Source organism: Xenopus tropicalis, chromosome 2 (genome assembly GCF_000004195.4).
Source record: "Xenopus tropicalis strain Nigerian chromosome 2, UCB_Xtro_10.0, whole genome shotgun sequence".
NCBI lineage: Eukaryota > Metazoa > Chordata > Amphibia > Anura > Pipidae > Xenopus > Xenopus tropicalis.
Genome location: NC_030678.2, coordinates 72,827,049 through 72,851,774, shown reverse-complemented (window position 1 = coordinate 72,851,774; position 24,726 = coordinate 72,827,049). Strand labels below are relative to the sequence as shown.

The 24,726-nt window shown below is 38.6% G+C and overlaps 1 protein-coding gene across 8 annotated transcripts in view; it reads left to right on the top strand.

The window, feature by feature from the left end:
• The window catches only part of dcaf6 (DDB1 and CUL4 associated factor 6), a 77,502-nt gene extending 53,097 nt beyond the window's left edge, over positions 1-24,405 (top strand). For 5 of the 8 annotated variants that reach the window (XM_012964206.3, XM_012964213.3, XM_012964201.3 and 2 more), the window contains 9 exons: positions 962-1,073; positions 1,751-1,842; positions 3,426-3,639; positions 5,252-5,293; positions 9,654-9,792; positions 16,802-16,958; positions 17,773-17,861; positions 19,591-19,696; positions 22,588-24,405. In XM_012964206.3, coding sequence (XP_012819660.1) covers positions 962-1,073; positions 1,751-1,842; positions 3,426-3,639; positions 5,252-5,293; positions 9,654-9,792; positions 16,802-16,958; positions 17,773-17,861; positions 19,591-19,696; positions 22,588-22,646 — 1,010 coding nt within the window. In that variant the 3' untranslated portion in view covers positions 22,647-24,405. The remainder of the gene's footprint in view (positions 1-961; positions 1,074-1,750; positions 1,843-3,425; positions 3,640-5,251; positions 5,294-9,653; positions 9,793-16,801; positions 16,959-17,772; positions 17,862-19,590; positions 19,697-22,587) is intronic. The other 3 variants (XM_012964217.3, XM_012964233.3, NM_001079565.1) reach the window with 2 other exon arrangements.
• Positions 24,406-24,726: the final 321 nt, after the last annotated feature.

The following is a 24,726-nucleotide window of genomic DNA, read 5'->3' as shown; positions in this document are numbered from 1 at the left end:
GTAAAATATATTTCTGTGTGTATATCTACAATTGATATTTTAACAATCATATTTTTCTAAGACCAGTTTATCATCCAGTAGGGATGCACGGAATCTACTATTTTGGGATTCGACCGAAAGTGGAATCCTTCATGAAAGTTTCAGCCGAATGCCAAACAGAATCCTAATTTGCATATGCAAATAAGGCCACGGAAGGGTTAAAGAAAACAATTGAATGAAACATTTTTAAGGATGCAAACACAGTTTTAGGGGTGATCACTATTTTTCATGTGTATAATAAATCTTACCCATAGTAAGGATGGGTCCGGGTGCTCATGCCCCAGACCTTTCAGCTTAGGGAGCCATCATAGGAAAATCGAAGAATAAAGCAGGCAGGCACTCCGGATTTTGAGGAAGTTGTAGAGAAAAACAGCTAAAAAGGAGTTTAAAGTAAACGCGTTTCGTACCAGAGGGTACTTAATCATAGGCTCCCATAGGGCTTTCCCTGTTTTTACATATGGATTAAATAAAATTTATACTTTTTTACTTTAAACTCCTTTTTGGCTGTTTTTCTCTACAACTTCCTGAATATCCGGAGTGCCTGCCTGCTTTATTCTTCGATTTTCCCATGAAACATTTTCAACTTCCGTATTTGTGACAAAAAAGTCATGTGATTTTAAGGATGCTGTTTGGCCAGGCACGTGGAGTTGCCTGAATCCAAATACTGCTGGAAAAGCCCAAATCCTGGATTTAGTGCATCTCTATCATATAGTTAAGTAGATCAAGGTACTGGGCATAATTAAACACCATTTTATTTACTGTATTTTTAACCTGACTTTTCTAGAGGAGAAGTTTACTTACATTCTGGTTTGTTTGTTTTTTTTTAAAAAAAGCAGTGACAAATTGATTGCATTTATAAATAATAGGGCGTCTTGTTGTTTTTTTTTTTTAAATTTATTTAAGTCCTTGTCTCATACTACAGAGAGAGCTAAAGTAACCTCAGAGAGAGAGAAAAATGAGCCGGTACTGCAATTACATTATAGCACTGAAGGAACAACAACAAGTACAATAAAGCTGGACTTCACAGATGAATGGTGAGATGATGTTTGAATATCATTTTGTATTTGATGTGTTACATTGGCAGTGTACAACATAAATTGATCACTTAAATGTAAGTAGCTATAAAACAGCAAATCCCTTAAAAAAAGATGTTTTCAGACATGTGTAAGAAGAGGTCTTAAACTGAATTATTTATTTACAGACTACTTTGCCTGATTTTGTTGGAACTTTATGAATATTTACACTCTGTGAAAGTTTAGAAATATCTAAAATATAGTCATAGCAGCCACCAAGCTATAGTATAGAATACTGTCTACATCTAAATGAATGTTTATTTCAATGTAAACTATTTGGATAACACCCTTTAAAGTTGATAGAGACGCCACTGCCCTCCCAAACTGTATACCCATGAGCATGAACTGCTGTTGAGACCACTTAGCAATCTGTCCCTCTTCATTTTTTCTTCATTCTCTCTTCATGACGGAGATGAAGTTAGGTTCGGAGTGACAGTTAAAATACATCATTGATGTGTGCTCCATTTGCCTAGACAATATATTAGAGCTAACTGCCTTCAGTTTATGTCAATCCAAATCTGATTTTGATTCCTGTATGTAGAGGAACAATGAATATATAATGCAGGGGGTTGCACAGTGTAATTATTTGTTTGGTCATGCATTTTATTTTAAAAAGAAATTGGTCTTTTTCATGCCAGGAGCAATAGATCTTCAAGTTCTGTAGCTGTGAAAGTCGGGAACAATGAAAGTACTGCAACTACTGAACTGACACAACCAAGTGAAATGGAAGGTATTATCAAGCAATCAATTTTTATTTCTGTTTGAGAGACGATCATTTCTTATTTGTTTTTATAATTTTTAAGTTTATTTAAAGAAAAACTATATACCCAGAATGAATAATTAACCAACAGTTTATATCTATCAGTAAATATTGTCCTTATACTTTACCTTGAGCCACCATTTTGTGGTTTGCCCCCTTAAAGCGGACCTGTCGCCTCCCACAATTATTTATAAAAGCATATCAATGCAATCCACAGCTTACATGGACTTCTAATCCCCCTCTGCTACCTCCGTTAGATAAGCAATTACGCCATGAATCCCCCGTTTCTTCTGAGGTACGGAAGACGAAGACGCCATTTTTTATCCTCCATCTTCTGCCTTCTTAATCTCGCGCATGCTCAGTAGATGAAATCGCGCGCGCATAGCGTTCTACAGAAAACAGTGCGAGATTAACTAGCGATGGGGGAGAAAGTAGAGGTGATGCTTAGTATTAGAAGACAACTCTATGCCTTAGGCATAGAGGCGGAGCTGATTGGATTTGATTGACAGCGCTCAGAAATGAGTAGCTGTATCTTTGAAAATACTCAACAAAATGAAAAAAACAAAAAAAACAAACAAGGGTTTACTGGAATGTGAATTCTAGCAGTAGGAGATTTTTAAGGTAAGGGTGACAGGTCGCACGCATGCGAATTTGCACAACTCATACGGAGCCCTAGGCCCCGGCCTTTGTGGCTCGCCACAAATCCAGGCCTGACTGTAAAGTAAGCATAGATTAGGATCTGCTAGGCAAAAACATATTTTAATGGTGTATCACATACCTTAAGCATGCCTCCCTGTGAAATTAAACAGTTAAGTTTTACCCACTGAAATACAAATTACACACAAACACATCCGAATCCTTAAAATCATGTGACTTTTGGTCACATAAAAACGAAAGTAAAACTTTACATGTTTTTCTTCGTGTGCACTTCTATTTAAACATTCTATAGTCTAGTTTCCATGTGCAAATTTGGATTCAGATTCAGTATGGTATTCAGCCGAATCTTTTACAAAGAATTCAGGGTTTGGCCAAACCCAAAAATATTGAATTCAGTGCATCCCTTATAGTTTATGGAAGAGTTGGGACACCTCAGCAGAGGTTTTCAGACTTTGAGACTTTTTTTGGGGCTCAGTCCTCCCATAAGGTTTCAAATATAAAAGTAACTAAACAATTTTAGGAATATTTAAGGCTGCATTAAAGCTTGGCTTCAAACTGCCTACTATTTGGCCTTTAGTCCAGATGACCTTTTTTTTTGTATCTCTTTTTGGACCAGTCTTAGCAGATTTGGTAGCCTCTGCCGTAGTAATGATAGTACTCAAAGCATATTAGCATTGGTATGGAGAGAGAGAGGGAAGCCGATTCACTGGTGTGCCTTAATATCCATCATCTGCAAGACAAAAACTTATTATGCTGGCTGTTAAATATTAACTCTCGCATTTGTCTGCTAAATGACTTTAGGGTATATATTTATGCAGATTGTATCAGTAGGTGGGGTGACACCTGGTCAAATGGACATGGAACAAAACATATGGGTGCTCTTACTATGATTACAGACACATCTGAAAGTACAGAGCAGCATGTAGAGACAACATGCAGTGACCCTGGAATGGAACAAGAAAGCCCTGGAAAATCCAACAGAAGCTCAAATAATGAAGGACTTCCAGATACATCTGTGACTGCAGCAACATCTGTAAGCTCTACGCACCAGGAGACTGACAGTGATGATGACACTGTTCGAGTCCCATCCAGAACCCAATCACAAAATAGGTTAGTCTGCTTCAGTTGCATGAAAGAATTGCAAAGTTTGAGACTCCTTATCTGGCCATGACATTTGTTTAGTGTGCAAAACCTTAAACAAAATAACTACAATACAAATTTAAAGCTGTCACAATCCTTAAAATTTATGGCAGAATTATAATTCTCCAGTGCCACCAAGGAACAGCAATATTTGGTATTTAACCCTAGAATTACATTCAGCCTTGACATTGCTTAGTTTTAGCCTTAGCTGCTTGTCTCTTTAGGTTCAGCTTACTTGTGCAAAGTGAATAGAATACTATTTCTGTTATTGATAGTGTGCATTGACCACATGCATTGGCATGCTGGAAATGACACCATCCCACTATTAAAAATGGGTGGTGCAACTTGTCCACAAGGAGGCTAATTTTTGTCAAAAAAATAGCAGTAGGTACCCACAATGACACTGAATTTCTATGAAAAAAATCTGCATTGGGGGTAAAACTTTATCAAAATTGTTACCTTTGCACACTGCAATAAGCCAGTAAGAAATGAATGATCATTATCAGTCATATTGGTATGAAAGGAGGACTAAAAACAATGAAAAAAAGAGAACCAAAAGGCTACTCTATTGCTCTGCTACATGTTAAATATTATTAGTTATTATGTCAGTGTCATAATTAAATGTCTGTAGGTTACCATACATTAATGGGAATGACTATATTTGGGAATAGCAAATTTGCAGTACAGGGCAGTAGATCACTTCGCATGCCCCTTCACCTTATTGCAAATCAATGCCGATCTCATCTGGGATTAAAACTCCATAAGGCAAGTCTCATCGATGACAACGTGAGTAGTCATCAATGAGAAACAATGCCTTCCTGTTACCACCTGTGTCTGCCATTGGAATAACATTGCATATACAGCTACCACTTGCCCCCCTGCACACTTCCCATTCACTTGAATAGAAATCCTACAAAATGCTAACACCTACTCCCACTGGTAGTAACAGGTGACTGGCAATCTGCAGCATATCGCATTCAACTGAACTGGGAGTACATTTGGATGGCAATCAAAATGTCTCATGTGCTATATACAAAGCAAACAACAACTGCAAAAAAAATTCTTTATTAAAGAAGCCATCTGAATATTGCAATATACAGTGACTTGCAAAAGTATTCAGTTTTCTCATATTGCTAAATAACAACATCCAAATAACCTCAACAAAATGGAGCAAATCTGCCTTAGATAATGGGCCAGAATTACTACTGAATCATTTGCAAAGCTATTACATATTTACCTGGAAAGCCTTACAGTTGTCATTGCAGCAAAAGGTGACTCTAGAAGGAATTTAGTTTAAATGACTAAATAAACATTTCTTTTGTTATTTTTTATGTTTAACCTTAAATATGTTACATATAAAAACTAACTTTAAGTTTTATTATAAATAAAAATCACAGAACAATAATAGTTTTATTTAATTAGTTAAGAGAAACAAAATTGTCAAGGGTCTGGATACTTTTCCAAGGCACTGTAACATATTGAAAAATTCGGTATGTTTTTTTTAGCTTTCCTTCACTTCTTATGCTGAAAAGATACTGTGGTCTAGCAAACAACCATCTGACTGACTGTTTCACTTTGCCAGATTAAGTGTCGGAGGACCTTCAGTTAGTACTAGATTAACAAGGTAACTACAAAGTGCATTTCTCACTGGCAGTTTTTTTACTAATTGGTTAATGTGGCGTTTTTGTGACACAAACTGCAACACCTCACCAGTATTTTATCTTACCAATAACCAATATGCCCTGCGTACTAAACATTGCATCTAATGGCTTTACTTTAGTACCCAGGCTTTTTCAAATATGCCACGGGCAACAATATACATTCTCAGATCATTTAACTGCATGCCACCCTGCATGCTAAATCTTAATTGGCAGCTGTAGCTAGTTCTTCACTGGATCTAGTTACATGCGAGAAAGTCACACTGGCTAATTATCCATGTGGCTTTAGCAGTACTTTAGCCAGTACTTTAGAATATCCTTTGAAATCTGTGAGTAGCATAAACTTCAAATCACCTGATTTTTTTTCCCCCTAGGCTTTCAGCCTGCATAGCATGCCTAACACATTAATAAGTTACCTTGTCATAGTGTTGCTTCATACACATTAGTAATTAAAGATAACCTTACTTTAGTGTTACTAGTTTTAATTATATTTTCATTTTATAGTGTTACTGTATAGTTAAATGAAATCACTTGTACAACTTTTTTATATTCTATTCTGTTATTACAGAATAGTATTTTTGTTTTGTTATATATTCCCTTACGGCAGCACCTTCTATTTCTTTAAGTGTCAGCAGAATTCACATTTTATTGGCATTCAGTGCCAACTGTATTTTCTGGGTGGGGGGGGGGACTTTTAGTTTACTATTTATTTTTATATTGTTTTTGTTTTTCAGGTCCTAAGCTTTCAAAAGAATCATTTTGTTATTGAACTTATGTATATTCACAAAAATATGCATAAAAAATATACATAAAAATACAGTTAAATGACTGTGTTTATTTGGAGATTTCTGACCATATTGTATAACTTCCTAGCAGTATACTACCGAACTGTAAGGCTTTGTTCAAGTTAGTTCTTTATGAAATTTGTTAAAATTGCCTTAAAGGTTGCAATATACAGCATCTAATTTCCCACATATCCTTTTATACAATGAGAAAACATCATAAATATAAATGCCAGGGGGGTTCTGAACAGTTTGTTTTCATTTTGCATAACATAGCCAATGTATCTAGGGTGTAACAACTAAATACTACTTACTAAATACTGCATACACATTTTTTATGGCTTTCGATGTTCACTTCAGTTACTTTAGTTAGACCTATATAAAATATATATATATTTATGTAAGTACACATTCTGCAAAATCCAAAATGGTAAAGCATGTCCTTCTTCTCCAAACTATCAAACTTAAAGCTAAGGTACATTTTTATGAAATTTCTGAGACTTGCCTCAAAGGGTACAATTTACAGCATCTTTTCTCTTACGTGTCATAGGAATCAGTGTAAATATGAATGGCAGATGTCTTTTGGAAAGTTTAATGCGCAATATACATAGGGTTACCAAAGTAAAGTATGTGACTTTTAGAGACCACAATATAAAAGTAATGTACACAAAGTTTATGTTGGTCACTTCAGTTACTGCAAATAAGCACCATGCGTTTTATGTGTCATAATAGCCCATCAGAGAAAGCAGACCCCACGTTGCAATTTTACAGCATTATATTTCCCACTGTGTCTTATATACATGTGTACTTTGGAAAGTACACATTCTGTCTAATTTAAATGGGTACATTTTTTTCAACTTCAAATTACCAAACTGCAAAACTTTGTATTAGTTGGCAGTTTATGACATTTCTAAAAAGAACCTCAAAACTTGCACTCTAGAACATCTTATATCCCATTTATATGTATGTACAAAGATAAATCATCCCACATGAATACCAAAGGTGTTTTGAACAGTTTCAGTAGTATCACTGCACTACAGGCACAAACAAGCAATCAACAGTAAAATTGCCAGAATAAAAAACAGACGTTATTAGTGCATTTATCAATCTCACTGGCACTAAACATTTTTAGGGCAATACTTGTGGCAAACTTTGTATGTGTGTATGTATGCTATGCATGTGCAACAACTGCCCATCCCCCCCCAAAGAAAAGTGTGTGTAAGTGTAAGTTGGTGTTAGTTTAAAACTTTTTATCCACAGAACATATGTTCTACATTCTGTGTCAGTTGAAGGGCAAAAACTTGCCCATTAAATTTAAGTACCATTGTTTTTAATTTAGGTTAAAGGAAAAGTAACACTAAAATTTTCAAATACGGCGATCCAGAAGATGCAGAATCCACTATACGATGATCAACATCTCCTCCTAGCCCGACTCCTTCTTGTACAGAAGGAAGGCTAGGAGGAGATGTCGATCGTAGCATAGTGGATTCTGCATCTTCTGGATCGCCGTATTGCGGTATTTGAAATGACCGGGTGCAACGTTTTTACAAGGTATTTTCTAATAAAGCATTTAAAATAATAAATGCTGGGAAGGATAGGGAAATTATTGGAGGAGGGTAGAATAGATTTTTTACTTAAAAAATTTCAGTGTTACTTTTCCTTTAAGATACTGATGCAGTGTCAATAAAAGTCTTAACAGTACTTTAAGGAAGTCATACTTCCTAGAAGCCTTTGGCTATATTCATCAAAAGATGAAAAGGAATTCAGCTATACCTAATTTTATTTAATATAGAATTTTTCCTTTGATTTTTTTTCCTTTGTAAAAGACACACATGGGTCCATCTAGCCCAATTCCAGCTGAGGGTTAGTAGCTCAACCACACTTTCCTTATGAACAGTTAAGCAGGGAATAACAAAAGCAAGCAGAGTTCACACTTAACCATTATGTGGGTTAGGACGAAATCTATAGAAGCATTTCTCATACTTGACTCCAAAGCTTCTGTCTTTGCATTCCATGTTTTTTGGTTATAAATTTTTTCATGGAGGCAGTGTACTAAAACCGTTTACAGGTGCACATAAGCCTAACTTAGGGTTAGGTAAAGAGGGTTCCAAAAAGAACTGTTACGTGAAGAACTTCACTGTTATGTGAAGTTGGGGGTCCCTAAGGACCCCATAACTTACACCCATTGCAGAGACATCTGTCACACCCCTCACAAGCAAATTATGTGCACCCTATCTTGACCCATGCTCTCTTTGGGGAAAGGGGGAATAATAAAAAAAAAAAATTGTACCTCATCACTACACAATGACATATACACCATTAGTTTATTTGCAGTGCTTTCCCTAAAAAATATATATAAATTAAATATGTTCAGGTATGTTCTGAATCTAGGGGTAAAAGTAGTCAAATGATTTCTAGCTCTTTTGCATGATCCGGCCATATATTTAGTGTTTCGGCAAATAGGATCTCTAAATGATCTCTTCATGGAGGAATCCAACATTTGGCTGAATCAAAAGAATTTGCTGTTTTGTGGTGTAAAAGCCACTGCTATGTCTTTGCTTATGACCCTTTACCCCTAGGAATCCCAAGGAAATATTTATTTTCTTTATCTTTATATGAATATTATTTAACCACTATTATTTTCAACAGTTTTTCAGTTTGGCTGGTCACATATAAGACATACTGGGCTATGCAAGGATTTCAGGAGTTAGTCTATGATTGCATCTAGACACTGGTGAAACCTCTTGTTGATATGTATACAGGTCAACCAGTTATTTATACTGGTCCATTAGGATGTAAACTAAATTTTCTCTTCCAGAGCATGCATATAAGGGGTTAAATGATTGTATTTTTGGGGCACATAAGCAAAAACAAAAATGTGTTTAAGCTTTTGTGTGTCAATGTTTCTTGTCTTTGTTGTATATGCAGTAGCAATGAAAATATAATTTTCTAGTATACTTTGGAGCAGAGAAAGCATGGTATGTCCTTTATTTAATGCATGTTTGATCTGGTGCTAACAGTTCTGAGGTAAGGAAATGATAATTAAATGTAAAGAAAAAGCTAATGGCTTGTGAATATTTTATGTTTGTTAAATATATTATTCATGTAAATGTAATGCATGGGATATTTATATTAGATTTATATTAGTCCAAATCAAAAAGGTGCTTAATAATTGTTGGTTACATTTGCATCTGAATTTACCATTAAAGTTTGGTTACTTCTTGTGTATATCCCCAGTTATCCAAAATGGAAATGTTTCAGGTCAAAATGATAAAACGGGAGCATAGAGCACAACAAATAGGTGAATTATACTAACATGCATTGCTTACCTGATCAACACACCACCTTCTTTGCAAGTTTCAATGGGGGTACATGCTCCCTTTCCACAGAGTGAAAGATGATAAGACAAAGTTCAGTTACTCTATATACTTGTTATAATCCAAATTGCTCTTAATATATTCCTCACCTTTAGATTTAAAAAATGGATGCATCATATGATAACATAAGCCTTGCTCCTCTTTGTATTATTTTCATAAATTACAAGGAGAACTGCAGCAGCTCGTATCCAGGAGCTCTTTAGAAGAAGAAAAGAAAGAAAAGAGCTAGAAGAGATGGACATGCAAAATGTACATCAGCCCTCCTCAAAAATAGTGTACAAAGGTCACCGGAATTCACGAACAATGGTAAGGAATGTTTATGTTCTTACAAAGTGCAATAAAATTTGAAATATTAAAAAAAAATTGCTGTTTTTAAAGCTACTGTTAATTGCATTTGAAACCAGTATTGCCTTTTCTTTGCAATCCTGCTTCTGACTTTATCAGCTGGCTTTTTCTACATTGTTTCAGGAGTCAGACTAGCAGTGGGGAGAGAATATATATTACAGATACTGCTTTCAATAGAAATTACATTTACAGATAACTTTTAAATAGTTTAAAATAATTGATTAATCAATAGGAAAGTTGCTTAGTATTACATTCTGCTGCTGACACATTCCAGTTTTTCACAGGAATGCATCAGTATCACTTTAAATCCCAGAAGTAATACTAAGCTAGGAACATGCATGCATTTGGAATGCTCAAATACCTGTTCCTGGCCTTATGTGGAGAGAATATTTTAGCAGCTTTTTACAAGGGTCCTGTATATTTCTGAGCACTTAGTAGTTTAAATTAAGTCAACAGCTCAGCAACGTTGCAAGTGACCAAGGTTCGCAACTGCCTTATCCAAAGATCTCCCTTACAGAATAATTGCAACTCTTACCTCAGCATCTGTTGCAGTTCCATGTTTTGTATATGGTACATTGCAACTGCTTAGTCTGTATTACTTCTAAAGGGTGACAAAATACAATACCTACTGACAAAAAGTATTCTCTTAGTTTTATTTCATCCCTCTATTTTAGCTCTTTTGAAAAACCCCTTACTCTAATTTTTTCCTCCATGATTCTTGCAAGGTAGGTAACTAGAATATCAGTGATAAGAAGTAGTTCTGCCTTGCAAGAACCTTTTTCCTTTTGTCGTGTTTATATCAAGATATTATAAAAACCCAAGATTTTTCATGATTGACCTCTTATGTTCATTCCAAGCTCTGTTTATTGAAATAATTTGAACAAGATGATATACTACCGCTTTAAAAGATCCAAGATGATATACTACCGCTTTAAAAGATCTCTAACACAATCTCAGTTTTAATGGTGAAATGTATTGAAAGAATAAGGATCTTTGTAGAAGGGGGGAATTTAAAAGAGGTGGTGAAAAATTGGAGTGCTAAATGTTATAGTAGGAGAATACCCTTTGTCAGTAGTTAAGTGTTTGAAAGATATCTAAGCAAGGGTACCCCTGGAATAGGGACAAAAATAAGTAAATGATAATTGCCGCTAAGTGGCCTTTGCTGTCAGTGTAAGTATCTTTCAAACACTCGTAATGATGCGTTTTTGAGCAATGTCTGTCTGTCCGTTAACATCACAAGCTATTTTGTGGTGATTCCCATTTACTTTGAATGGGAGTGATTGTGAGCATTTTTTAATGGCACAAAATTCTTAGAAAGCAAAAGGCTTGAAATCGCCCTATCTGCTTTTACCTCTCAAATATGTCTTTCACGGGGGCGACTTTTTTTTTTTTTTTTTTAATTGCACAACTTCTTTTTTGCAGCCATTGGAGTGTTTTTTCGTTTTCATTGGAGTGTTTTTTTTGTGGCAAAAATGTCACTCATCAGTTCTGCTTACTGTCAGAGGTTCTGTGACAAGATGCTCTCTTAGAAATATATATATATATATATATATAATATATATATATATATATATATAGAACAGAGATCCCCAACATACTTGAGACCCACACACAGATGTAAAAAAGTGGTGGTGAACCACACAAACATGAAAAGTTTTTTGGGAATGCTAAATATGGCAGTGATTGGCTGTTTGGTAGCCCCATGTGGACTGCTAGTCTGCAGGAGGCTCTTCTTGCATTAAAACTGTGTCTCTGTGATTTCAAAACTTGCCACCAAGCAAGGCACATAAAAAAGGACACATGGTCTGAGGCCACTGATAGCAACATCAAAAGGGGTGGTAAGTAACATGTCCCACACGAGCCACTTCTTAGCACCGACACTCTGCATTGGCTGCTGATGCAGACCGCTCCTAGAAGTGCCTAGGAACATATCTCCCATATTCTTATAAATGTGCCTGCCAGAGTCAGAGAAGATCGAGGATTACAGGGTAATAATTCACTCACTATTATTTCTGTTATGTCTAGGGGGACACAGGAACAGTGGGGTGAAGGGCCCCTGCTACCAGGAGGCAGGAAACTGCAGTGATGTCAGAACTGTTGCTCCTCCCTCTATCCTTTTACCCCCTTGCTTAGCCAACAGGGCTCAGCTTTTCAAGTGTCCTCGTCACAGGAGGTTAGGACTAGCCTCTAGAGAGGCTCTGCACAAGGACCACATCGGTCAGCGAATAGCTCTGACAACAGGGGTGAGACCAGATCCAGTAACTCTTCTGTGCTTTAAGTGTCAGCCCCCTCCGTGGGACTTCCCACTTTGCGCAACCACTAGCTTGGGTGTTACCGAACGCCTGTTTAGGCAGTTCCCTTGGGGCAGAACTGGGTACCCCTGACAGCCGAGGAGACAAGTGCCCTGCACAAGTTCTCCTCCATGAGGTAAGCGGCCTTCTCCCTAGCTCCACTGCCTTTAGCCATTACATGCGACACGGGTAATCGCACGCGCGCGAGCACACACCTATGACGTCATGAATCCACGCCTAACTGGTGCGCACTCATGTCGGAGGGGGAGGGACCGCCTTACTGACGCGCGTCACTGGGGTTACGGCTGCTCTCCTTGGCGCGCTCTGCACCACAGCCATCCACACAGCCTGAGGCAAATTTAGTGACCTCTCACCAGGGGCTAAGATCCTAGGTGGCAAGTATACCTTCTCTATCTACAGACATGGCTGAAGGCAGAGGGGATTTATTTTCTAAGGGAGGCAGGAAAAATTCACCCATGGTGTCCTTTTTTGTCTGCACTAAGTGCCTTACCAAGTTTAAGGAGGGCCAATCCAGCCCACTTTGCCCTGACTGCAGCTCACACCAGGCTTCAGTCTCCCTTGAGAGTCCCTCGCTGGGCTCCACTGATCAACCCATTGCAGGGCCTTCCCCTGCAGGGGCCCCAATCGCACAGGCCTCCTCTGATGCACTAGCATGGGCCGTCTCATTATCTAATTCCCTATCAGGTCTACAATGTATACCTCAACTGGCTTCCACAATTGATAAAATGTTGTAAAGATTGTCCGATATTCCAGCACCCTTGGCTAAGCGCAAGTGTGATATTGGTAGATTGGACCCGGCCCTGAGGGTTTTTACTTCTAGCCCCTCCCTATCTGAGGATGAGGCTAGCAAAGGAGAAGTGTTCTGATCAGCACACTCTGACTCTAAAGGGGCAGAGAGTACCCCTAACACTTCCTCTAATGTTAACCACCTAATTCGGGCGACACTGGAGGTATTACAAATTGAAGGAGAAGATTCTGCCCCAGGTAAGACTAAGAGTCTCTTCAAGAAACACCACAAGGCTTCAGGTTTCAGGTCACCAGACGCTTTATTAGGCAGTACCCCTTTCCTAAGGAATTAATTGACAAATGGAGCGTAGCTCCAGTTGTCGACGCCCCAGTGTCCAGGCTATCTAAGGCCACTAGCCTTCCGGTACCTGATGCTTCGACCCTACCGACAAAAAGCTTGAGGCTTTCCTCAAGGCCGCTTTTTCAGCCTCAGGCTGAGCCCTTCTTCCTATCCTAGCATCCGCCTGGGTCAGTCGGGCCATTGAGGCGTGGGCTAATTCCTTTCTAGAATGGACACAGGACGCCTCCTCTCCTGCGCAAGTCTCCCAGTTTCCAACATTTTAGAGGCTAATGCTTTTGTGGGCGAGGCGGCACTGGATGCTGCCAAACTAATGGCACGTTCCTCAGCACTTTCAGTCGCGGCTCGCAGATCCCTTTGGCTGAAAATGTGGCCTGTCAACCTCAGTTCCAAAAAGTCTTTGATTTCCATTCCCTTTAAGGGATCCAGACTCTTTGGAGAAGAAATGGAAAAAATTATATCTCAGGCCCCGGGGGGTAGTCCTGTAAACCCCAATCCAAACCTACAGGGGACAAGGCCGCCTCTTTCTGACTATGTACCGATTATACAGGGGTCCAAAAGCCTAGGGGGCAGGCTTCGTTTTCACGGGTTCTACTCAAACCTCTTTATTGTGCCCAAGAAGGACGGATCCTTCCGGCCAATCTTAGATCTGAAGAAGCTGAACAAGTGGATTACCTACCACCGGTTCAAAATGGAATCACTTCACTCAGTTATTCGCGCCATGGAACCTGCAGAGTTCTTGGCATCCCTGGACATCAGGGATACCTCCCTGCATGTTCCTATTCATCCTCAGCACCACCAGTTCCTGCGGTTCGCCTTCCAGAACCAACACTATCAGTTTGTTGCTCTACCCTTCGGCCTCTCATCGGCCCCAAGGGTATTTACGAAGGTCATGTCTTTAATGGCAGCACACCTCCGTGTCCGCAGTGTATCTATTATTCCGTACTTTGACGACCTTCTCATCAAGGGTGGCTCAAATGAACTGGCCGAACACCACGTTCAGCTCACCATCCAGACCCTTCAGGAATTTGGGTGGACCATAAACTTTCTGAAGTCCTCCCTTACACCCAGCCAACGGATGACCTTCCTGGGTCTCCATTTCGACACCTACCAGAGGAGAAACAGCTCAAATTGTAGAGTTTCATCCGTCAACTCAAGACAACGGCAAAACCGACAGTACAGTCTTGCATGAGAGTCCTGGTACTGATGGTATCGGCCATCGAGGCAGTCCCATTTGCCCAGTTTCACCTTTGCCCACTTCAGACACTAATTCTCAGGAAGTGGCGCAGACTATCCCTGCACCAACGGATCTCCCTACCGTCAGGCACAAAGAGATCACTATCTTGGTGGCTTCTCCCCCACCGATTATCTCAAGATCGGACATTCACCGAACCGACTTGGCAGGTGGTCACTACAGATGCCAGTCTCCAGGGACGGGGAGCGACCTTTCAGGGGAGATCAGCTCAGGGATACTGGTCTCGGCAGGAATCCCAACTGCTGATCAACCTTCTGGAGATCAGAGCCGTTCGCCTTGCGCTCCAGTCATGGCAGGACCTTGTCAGGCACAAACCGGTGCGCATTCAGACGGACACGCCACCGCCGTTGCTTAAATCAATCGACAGGGGGGCACGCGAAGCAAGGCGGTCAACAGGGAAGTAACTCCCATCCTGATCTGGGCGGAACACAATATTGCTCACTTGTCCACCATACACATCCCAGGGGTGTCAAACCTGGAGGCGGATTTCCTAAGCAGACATTGAGTAGATCCCGGGGAGTGGGAAGTCCACCCAGACGCGTTTTACCTTCTAGTGGACCAGTGGGGCATGCCGCAAATCGACTTGATGGCCACAAGGCACAACCGAAAAAGGTCCCCGCCTTCCTCGCAAGGTGCCAGGACCCTCTGGGGGCCGGAATAGATGCAATGACCATTCCATGGCACTTTCGGCTGGCCTATGTCTTTCCGCCCCTTCCCATGCTCCCACGGGTACTCAAAAAGATAAGCAGAGAGACAGCCACAGTCATCCTAGTCGCCCCGTGCTGGCCCAGGAGATCCTGGTACTCAGACCTACTGGCCCTTTCCCTGGAACCTCCAGTACCATTACCACTGCGAGACGACCTTCTCAGTCAGGGCCCGATCTGGCACCACAACTCTTTGCCTTAACGGGTTGGCTCTTGAGGCCTCTATCCTGAGGGAAAAAGGTTTTTCAGAGACCATCATTCAAACTATGATCAGTGCTCGAAAACCTTCCATCTCCAAGATTTACCATAGAACATGGAACTGTTACTGGGCTTGGTGTGACCAGCGCAATCTTACGTTTCGGGATTTCAACATTCCGACAGGGCTCTGTCTTGGATCATTAAAATCCCAGATTTTCGCTCTCTCGATTCTGTTCCAGGAACGCATAGCCCTCCATGACGATATACGCACCTTTCTACAGGGGGTTTCCAGGATCAAGCCCCCCCTTCAGACACCCGGTTCCCCCATGGGACCTAAACCTTGTCCTCAATGCCCTCATCGAGCCTCCATTTGAAACCCTGACCTTTGGGTTTTATTCTGGAAGACAGCCTTTCTCGTAGTCATATCCTCCATACGGCATGTTTCGGAGCTGAAAATTATACCGCATACCGGCCTGGGTTTCTTCCCAAGGTAGTCTCCCCCTTCCACATTAACACAGATATCAGCCTCCCCCATTTTGCAACAATCCACGCAACGAGAAGGAGGCTAAGCTGCACCGCCTAGATGTAGTCAGAGCACTAAGAACCTATGTCTCTCGTACCAAATTCTTTAGAAGGTCAGATGCCCCGTTCGTGCTCCCTTCGGGCCCCAAAAAGGGTCTACCCGCTACCAAGACCACACTTGCCCACTGGATTACGGAAGCAATTAGACGGTCTTACCTGGCAAAAAGGAGGACTCCTCCCTCGCGACTGCGGGAGCATTACGAGCCTCCTGGACTCACAGACATATGGCATCTGCTGATCAGGTTTGCAAAGCGGCTACTTGGGCCTCCTTACACACCTTCACAAAATTTTACCAATTCAACACCTACCTGTCCACAGAGGCGGCCCTTGGCCGAAAAATCCTCCAAGCAACAGTGTCTACCTAAGTTCCTCCCTCCCTTACTCCAGGGGCATCTTTGGTATGTCCCACTGTTCCTGTGTCCCCCTAGACGTAAGAGAAAGGAAGATTTATCTACTTACTGTTAAATCTTTTTCTCTATAGTCGTCAGGGGGACACAGGACTTCCCTCCCAGAACTTCTTCTTGAGTTGTTTTCAACCATGTGTGTAAGTTAGTTATATACAAGTTATGCATTTCCTGTTTGAGAATCTTTGAAAGCCCTGAGCCCTGTTGGATAAGCAAGGGGGTAAAAGGAGAGAGGAAGGAGCAACAGTTCTGACATCACTGCAGTGTCCTGTCTCCTGGTAGGAGGGGCCCTTTACCCCACTGTTCCTGTGTCCCCCTGACGACTATAGAGAAAAGGATTTAACGGCAAGTACATAAATCTTCCTTTCTCAGTTAAAGTTCAGTATTGTTAGTCACTGTTCATTGTTTATACTCTTGCAATTTTTTTACAGATTAAAGAGGCTGCATTTTGGGGCAAAAACTTTGTCATGAGTGGATCTGATTGTGGTCACATCTTCATCTGGGATCGGCATACAGCAAATCATTTAATGCTTTTAGAAGCTGATAATCATGTGGTAAACTGTCTGCAGCCACACCCATATGACCCAAGTAAGAGATGTTTTAAGTTTTATTTTGGTAATTTGTGTATTTCTCTTCATTGTGAATTAAACTGTACTGGAAGACCTAGATGTTTAGTGTCCTCACTAGCTGAAATTGCAAATATTTAATTGGATACCACAAAGAGGTGGGGCTTTATAAAATATATTTTTAATTTAATCTGCAACAAAAGGTTAAAAAACACATTTATGTCAATAAATACACCTCCCTATTGTGATAAACAAAGGTCTAACCAATGTGTCTTATCTGCTGTTATTAAATGATAGTACTACATTTTTCCTGAGCTAGACTATAGCATAATAGTCACAATTTTACAGGTTTGTAAGACATTGTTATATTTCACAGGGCAAGATAATTATACTTTTATTAAGACATTTATAACACCCCAACATATTTCTCAGCGCTCTATAAGATGTTTATTTTGTGCAAACTGACAAGTAAACGTGTGCATGTGCTTCATCTTTCTAGTACTGTACTGTTTAGTATATTAAGTTCATTATGACAGAAGGGCCCATATATTACAGTTACAGGGGCTCATTAGACAAAATTGTCTTTTGATGGTAAACTTGTTCTACAGAATAATTTGTTAAACAATTAACAAATAAAATTATGTAAATATTATTTGCAATAATACATTCTTAATTATAGGTTAATGCTTAGAAGGTTTGCTCATTCACCTTAGTTTAATATCAGCTTTGTTATCAAATATATTTTCTTAAATCAGATCTCTTACATGATACAGTTTTATCATTGCTATGTCATAAAGAACTGATTATTAATGAACCTGCTCATCCTTTTTCTTTAGTTTTAGCATCATCTGGAATAGACTACAATATTAAGATATGGTCTCCTCTTGAACAAGACAAATGCTTTAACTGGAGACTTGCTGAAGAGGTAATACTGATTGCTAAAACGAATATATTATAATACAGACCTATTTGTACAGTCATATATATTTAACATGATATACAGATACTTATACTAAACTAACCGATCATCTCAATATCACTATAACTTTGGATAATATGCCTGTCCAAGAAATCATCAAAGCCACTCTTAAAGGAGAAGGAAAGGTAAAAACTAAGTAAGCTTTATCAGAAAGGTCTATGTAAATACAGCCATAAGCACTCACAGAAACACTGCACTGAGTCCTCTATCAAAAGAAACACGGGATTTCTTGTCTCCTTTTTTTTTGTAAACATGTTGTTAGGGGATCTGACTTCTCTCTCAGAAAAATCCTTCATTTCCAGAGTCTGTGCAGTTCTTTCCTCTCTCCCTTCTCCTGCTCTCCCCTCCCATAAGAATTCATAAAACTCACTCCCCCCACCCTTAGGAATGTGTGATCTGAGCTATAATGGCTAGACTGCAAACAGGAAGCTATGAACACCAAGCTAAAATGACAGCTGCAATTAGAGAAAGTTTCTAGGGCTCTTTACTCCAGTATGATAAAGTTTTCTGGCCAATAAATATAGCATTCTAAGTGGCACTAATGTGCCAAATATATTGGCAGTAAAATGCCAAAATGACTTTCCTTCTCCTTTTAAAGGCTTTAATAGAATCTGACAACACTACATCACCAGCAGGAAATTACACAACCTCACTGTGAAGAACCATTTTCACTGCTTCAAATGAAAGGTTCATACTTTATACTATTATAATTTCTAGCTTGGTACCAAATTACAATTCAATGAGCTTAATCTGTTGCAAATAAAGAAGCAAAGAAATCAGACATGTAGGAAAAAATGAAAATAATGCCATTTATAGCAATTAAGGCAATTGTGGAAAATATATGGTGCTGGTTTAACTCTGGGCAAAAAATCTATCTGTAAAAATGGCCCCTTTATTGAAGCTCTGTATTGATCTGCTTAGGTCCCTGTGTTTCAAATGTCTGTTGGGAATGCCCTAACTGCACAGTAGGAGGGGGATAGCAAATCACAGCCCTGCAGTCACACAAGGAAAGAACAGATTAAGTTCCCTATTGGATCAGCCTAGCTGCTGACTGGCTCCTATCCTACAGTGCAGTGTGCTAAGTGCTGCTGGCCCTCCTGCACAGCCTGAAAAAAGGAAGCAACAGGAATTGGAAGATATTGGTGGGATTAGTGGGGTTTTAAGAGAATTTTTCAATAAATCAGCCTGAAACACTACTTTTTTAAGCACAATCCTTCTATATTTAGAGGAGTACAATTCTTTGGCACAATGTTGTTTTTTACACAATATATCCCCTTTAAATGAGAATTTTTCTAACTATAATCAAATAAAACTTCTGTACAGTTTTTCAGCAAATTCTCTACATGCAGCTTTGTGTAAGAATAGGCTATTTTGAAACATAGGTCAAATGCTTTGGAGTGTTTTCTGTCTTTACCCAGGGCTGTGGAGTGAGTACATAATTTTTTCAACTCCAATGGATAGCTTATTGTTTTGTATTACATAATTAGAGTAATTTTAGTGAAATATATATAGCCCTATATTTTACAACAGGGGGTGCATTATTATCACTATATAATAAATATATATATTACCAGTGCAGCAGCAAGCCCTATTGCATCTATAGCTTTCTATGCTTGAATTTATGTCCTGTGGATTAGAATTTTAAATTTTTATTTCATATTTTCTTTATGACCAGGTGATTTCACGGAATGAGTTAATGCTGGAAGAAACAAGAAACACTATTACAGTCCCAGCATCTTTCATGCTAAGAATGTTGGCTTCACTCAACCATATACGGGCAGGTACGAAAAAAATTATGACACTGGTAACAGGCATTGCAGGCCGCAGAGAGTCTAAAGAATTTGCAATTCAAAGAACTTCAGTTTATTTTTTTGGGTGACAGTAATATAAATGGACTGTGGAGTCTCTACATAAATCCTTCAACTGCAACAGGTACCTAAAATTGCTTCCGACTCCACAACCCTGTATAAATTAAAATTGAATTTGCTGGTTAGAGTTGATGAACAAAATAAGTAGAGTAAAAGTATTGTCAAAAGAGAAGAATTACAAAACACATAACTGTTCTATAAAGTTTCATAAATATAAGGTTATAGGTGAAACACACCTAAGAAATAAAAAAAAAAAGTGGCAATAAAATACAACATTTAACCTGTCACAAAAATATTATCTGTTAAAACTACTTCAAGGCCTGGCTTAAAAATCTGACTTGTGTACAATATGTATGTTACATAGTTACATAGGGTTGAAAAAAGAGTCCATCAAGTTCAACCCATCCAAGTAAACCTAGCACACACAACCTATACTTACCAATCTATACACTCACATACATAAACTATATATACAACCATTAATACTAACTGTAGATATTAGTATCACAATAGCCTTGGATATTCTGCTTGTTCAAAAGCTTATCCAGGCCCCTCTTAAAGGCATTAACAGAATCTGCCATTACCACATCTCTAGGAAGGGCATTCAACAACCTCACTGCCCTTACCGTGAAAAACCACCTGCTTTAGTAGCCACAGAATGACACTGCCTTGAATTAGACAACTTGTTATCTACAAAAACCCCTAGATCCATCTCCATTAAGGATACCCTCAACACATTACCATTCAGTAGATAGTTCACGTTTATATTATTTCTACCAAATTGCATAACTTTGCACTTGTCAACATTGAGCCTCATTTTCCAGTTTGCTGCCCAGTTTTCCAATTTTCGCTCTGCAAAGTGGCAGCATCCTGCATGGAACTTATAGTTTTGCACAATTTAGTGTCGTCAGCAAAAATAGATACAATACTCTCTATGCCCACCTCCAGGTCATTAATAAGCAAGTTAAAAAGTAAAGGACCAAGGACTGACCCCTGCGGTACTCCACTAACCACACTGGTCCAATTAGAAAATGTTCCATTTACCACCACTCTTTGTACTCTATCCTTCAGCCAGTTCTCTATCCAATTACAAATATTATGTTCTAGGCCAATATTTCCTCAATTTGATCATTAACCTTCTGTGAGGTACAGTATCAAATGCTTTAGCAAAGTCCAAGTAGATGACATCAACTGCCATTCCAGCATCGAGGTTCCTACTCACCTCCTCATAAAAGGCGACTAAATTAGTCTGGCAAGATCTGTTACGCATAAAACCATGCTGGCACAAACTTATAGTATTGTGAACTGCAATGTATTCAAGTACCCTATCCCTTATTACCCCTTCCAAAATCTTTCCTACTGCTGACGTCAGACTAACAGGCCTATAGTAGACCAGTTGATCTCAATTTATTCTCAACTTATTAGTTAATGAAGCATGTACTGCAGTTACATTTAAGGTTAGAGGTGTCCACTGTTAGTGGCACATCTGGGTTTGCTGCCTCCTCTCACTTTAAATGCACTTCCCCATGTCTCCCTAAGGTGCCAATACCAAATATGCAGATTAAGTCAGATTTCTGACTTAATCAAAAACTCGCACCATTAAACACCCAAATTTGTTATCACTTCTCCAGATATGGTCATACTTTAGACTGAAAGGCCGAAAATTCCACTAACAGTAGGTTTTTCCAGGAAACCATATATTTTTGGAAAGTGCACATTGTGATAAATCTGGAATGGGTAAATGTCTTTATGCTACCAAACTGAAAATAGCATTTTTTTTATAACTATTTTTTAAAAATCCTAAATATATCACCTCCACACTTGCAGCATATTTTCAACCTGAATACCATAAATATAAATAGTTACATAGTTGCATAGGGTTGAAAAAAGACCAGAGTCCATCAAGTTCAACCCATCCAAATAAACCCATCTCTAGGAAGGGCATTCCACAACCTCACTGCCCCCACCGTGAAAAACCATCTACGCTGCTTCAAATGGAAGCTCCGTTCCTCTAATCTAAAGGGGTGACCTGGTGCGTTGAATTTTTTTATGGGAAAAAAGAACATCCCCTATCTGCCTATAATCCCCCCTAATGTACTTGTACAGAGTAATCATGTCCCCTTGCAAGCTCCTTTTTTCCAGAGAAAACAACCCCAACCTCTTCAGAAATATGTAAAATAGAACATGCCATAAAATCACCAAAATACAGTATTTTGTGGTATTATAGTATTTAATATCTTAAATCAAAGACAAGCATGCAAACAAACCTCAGAATAAAAGGCCTTGCCTTTTAGCAACACTGGTATTTCAGTAATTCAGTGATGTGAAAAATGATTTGTTCCTTCTTAAGTTTTCCTATTATTGCATATTTGTAACAGTATATGGTTTCTGATCTTTAAACAAAATAAAAAGAGCAAGTTGTAGAATTTTGCCCTTTAAATAAAAGCAGTAAATTAAAAACTGTAAACTATATTTAAGTTTTCCTCTTCAAATATTACATTTTGTATAAAGATCAGATACTATTGTATGTGAGAACTTTGTACAGATTAATAGCACATTTAATGCAGTGAGCTTGACCTATGCTTCTTTATCCAGCTTTTCCCCTTCCGTGTTTATTTGGACTTAGTGTTCAGTTACAGTCATAATAGAAATGACCAGGAAGGAAACATCGGCAACTATTAGAGGGTCGGGAGAAAATTGCGGCATTAAACAAAATAATTTTTTTGTGTGATAGCTCATACATCATGTAAACATGTACATAATGAAATGCACAGAAAAAATATATATTTGTTGTTCACTTATAGATCGAGGAGAAGACCGACCTGAAGGAGCCGGACAGGATAACTCCAATGAAGATGAATGATTGTACTTCTCTTATGAGGATTTAAGCATATTGCATTATGTAAAAGCAATTTATTATCATTTTCCTAAATGGATTTGGCAAATTTTATTTTATAATATGAAAGTTTTGTATTGTGACTGAATGAAGAGCCTACAAAATATTGCCAGCTTCTACTCAAGATTGAATATATATATATATCTATATATATATCCTGATAGGAAAAATTGTTTGGGTGTGACATGTAAATAAACTCTGGTAACTTATTGTTTTAAATTTAAAATGAAAAAAAAAAAACATTTTTAAATATAGACACATAATAAACTTTGGCATGGCTTTTGGTCAGTGGAATTGACCTTAATTCTAAACTATATCTTCAGTTATTTACATTCTTTGTTTTAAACAAGTTAACATTTTGGAATATTGCTCTTTGAAACTGAAGCAAACCTAGTCATTTGCACAGCCCAGACTGGTATAGAAGTGTACCAAGTGCACCCTGAAGCTCTGTTTGTCTTTGTCTAAAGTCTGGAGCCTCCGCTTTTTCTAGGAGGTATTTTGTTATAAATATAGGACAATATAGATGAAGTCTCTCAAACTTTGGAACAATTTACATGTTTAGGATTAGCTAAAATTTTGTAAAATCTTTTAGATAAACTGAAATTGCTATACAAGCAGGTGCTTGACATTTATCATTAAGGTTCTGTTGGTGCACACGTAACAACCTTAAATAAGTAAACTGCTTTGCTTATGTCACTTTGTGTGATTTTACACAAGAATGTACACACGCACATACCACAGATAGGCACTGTTCAGATATTGTATTATACTGATTTTCCAGTGGCTGATATGTTCCTGATAGGCCCTTTAAATAAAGCTAATTAACTACAGGATTTATTGTAAAGCAGAAATTGCTACCAGTCCAAACTCTGTTCAGATGGTATTTGTTTCAATGCATGACCCTCTATACTTGCAACAAATTGCAGGTTTAATTTACTTAGCTAATTAAGGTCTAAATTTAGGTCCACTTTTGTAAGTCATAGATAAGCTGCAATGCTTTCTGGTGTCGGCAATTACAATGAAAAATTGAGAAATAATGCAAAAATAACGAGAAACGTGGCAAATTACAGAAGAACTTTTCACCCACTTTGTAAATAAGCCCTCATATCCTCTAGCAAAAACTGGACTGAAAAAAAATGGTAAAAAGTAAGATGTCAATACACCAGTGTTCAAAATCCATTTCAGTGTTTGGTTCCTTTAAGGTAGGTTACTGTATACATTAACTTCTGTATTTGTGTATTAGAAACAATGATGGCTATATAATATATGCGACTCAAGTCTCCTGCAAATTATTCTTGCTAATTACTGTGGTGTGACATTTGAAAATATCCCAAGGAAGTGCTTTGCTTAACCTCATTCAGTTCTTGATGCTGCGTTAGAGTTCAGTGGGGATTGGGTGCTTGTTTTGACCCATGACCCAGCAACAATGGTTTTAGAGAGGAACATAGAAGGGTGAGCAAAAGTATTTTGTCTGAGAATAACCATTTGTTAAAAGGTAGTGGTCAACAAATACTTATGCCCACATAATATTCTGCTGTTTTAGCCTGGTCATTGCAAAAGCCAACTTAGGCTCCAACAAAGTTAATGTAATCTATCCTGCATTTACATGCACTTCTTGGTAGCTGAAGTACTGTAAGAGCAAATAATAGAGTTAGATAAATAAATCTTTTTTAAAAACTGATGTGTATTAAAGGTGCAGTATCTAATAAACGACATGTAAAACCCACACACGAAAATTTAATCAGTGAACAGCCTCTGTGAAATCTTTCAGTACCTGCCACTCTGGCTGTCCAGAGGTTAATAGTAAGGCTTCAGCACCTCCTTAATCACTTAGATTTCCTTCTCCTCCTGTAAACCACCCCCTTGGGTATTTGCTTTGATTTCTGGCTTGCCAAACATGCTCAGTTGTTCTAAGCTCAAATTACTAAACATGCCCTCCAGTCTAGCAGCCAGTAAAGAGATGGCATTGCTGGTTCCCATAGAAACAGTTTTTTCAGAAACAGTTTTGCCTGTGTGAGACTGCATTCTTGATGAAATGTATGCTGAA